The sequence below is a fragment of the Anneissia japonica genome, unplaced genomic scaffold, assembly GCF_011630105.1.
Source record: "Anneissia japonica isolate Jap-2015-1 unplaced genomic scaffold, ASM1163010v1 scaffold34555_len1037_cov180, whole genome shotgun sequence".
Classification (NCBI taxonomy): Eukaryota; Metazoa; Echinodermata; class Crinoidea; order Comatulida; family Comatulidae; genus Anneissia; species Anneissia japonica.
Genome location: NW_022691734.1, coordinates 1 through 1,037, shown reverse-complemented (window position 1 = coordinate 1,037; position 1,037 = coordinate 1). Strand labels below are relative to the sequence as shown.

The window sequence follows — 1,037 nt, the reverse complement described above, 5'->3', positions numbered from 1 at the left end:
ATGAAAAGGTATAAAAACAATCAGAACAAAATTTGTTTAATGGGTTATCTTAAATGGTACTAGATTAGGGGTGGAAAAAGTTCTTTTGAAAATGCGAGGAAGGCAGTAGTTATGTAATCTACTCTGAAAGTGACAACTTACATTTGGCATTGGGCAGCATCCATATTGTCCACTGGTCATTTTACAGCAAGTATTGTCATCAGGACATTCAGACTGACTATCGGGACAGATTACAGTCTCCAACTGGATAGTCTTAGCTTCAGTCTTTTCTACCCATGGAAGAGTGAGGGCGCCCTTTGTACATGTTCCTGCACCGGTGTCGCAGGTGTAGCCACTTGGACAACAATGGAGTCCATCACTGCAACACACAGCCTACAAGTTGAAAAGGTATAAAAACAATCAGAACAAAATTTGTTTAATGGGTTATCTTAAATGGTACTAGATCAGGGGTGGAAAAAGTTCTTTTGAAAATGCGAGGAAGGCAGTAGTTATGTAATCTACTCTGAAAGTGACAACTTACATTTGGCATTGGGCAGCATCCATATTGTCCACTGGTCATTTTACAGCAAGTATTGTCATCTGGACATTCAGACTGACTATCGGGACAGATTACAGTCTCCAACTGGATAGTCTTAGCTTCAGTCTTTTCTACCCATGGAAGAGTGAGGGCGCCCTTTGTACATGTTCCTGCACCGGTGTCGCAAGTGTAACCACTGGGACAACAGTGGAGACCATCACTGCAACATACAGCCTACAAGATGAAAAGGTATAAAAACAATCAGAACAAAATACAGTAAGTTTAATGGGTTAAATGTTAAAATGGGACTAGATCAGTGGTGGTGGTGGGTGGGGGGAGATAATGCTTTTGAATGTGTGAGGAAGGCAGTAGTTATGTAATCTACTCTGAAATTGACAACTTACATTTGGCATTGGGCAGCATCCATATTGTCCACTGGTCATTTTACAGCAAGTATTGTCATCTGGACATTCAGACTGACCATCGGGACAGATTACAGTCTCCAACTGGATAGTCTTAG

At 41.3% G+C, this 1,037-nt stretch overlaps 1 protein-coding gene across 1 annotated transcript; it reads right to left on the bottom strand.

The window, feature by feature from the left end:
- Positions 1–141: 141 nt before the first annotated feature.
- Positions 142–1,032, bottom strand: LOC117100077 (progranulin-like; the record flags this gene model as incomplete). The annotated part of the gene is made up of 3 exons (XM_033239624.1): positions 142–372; positions 521–751; positions 922–1,032. Coding segments are annotated over 3 exons (573 nt in total), but the record flags the coding sequence as incomplete, so codon positions are not given.
- Positions 1,033–1,037: the final 5 nt, after the last annotated feature.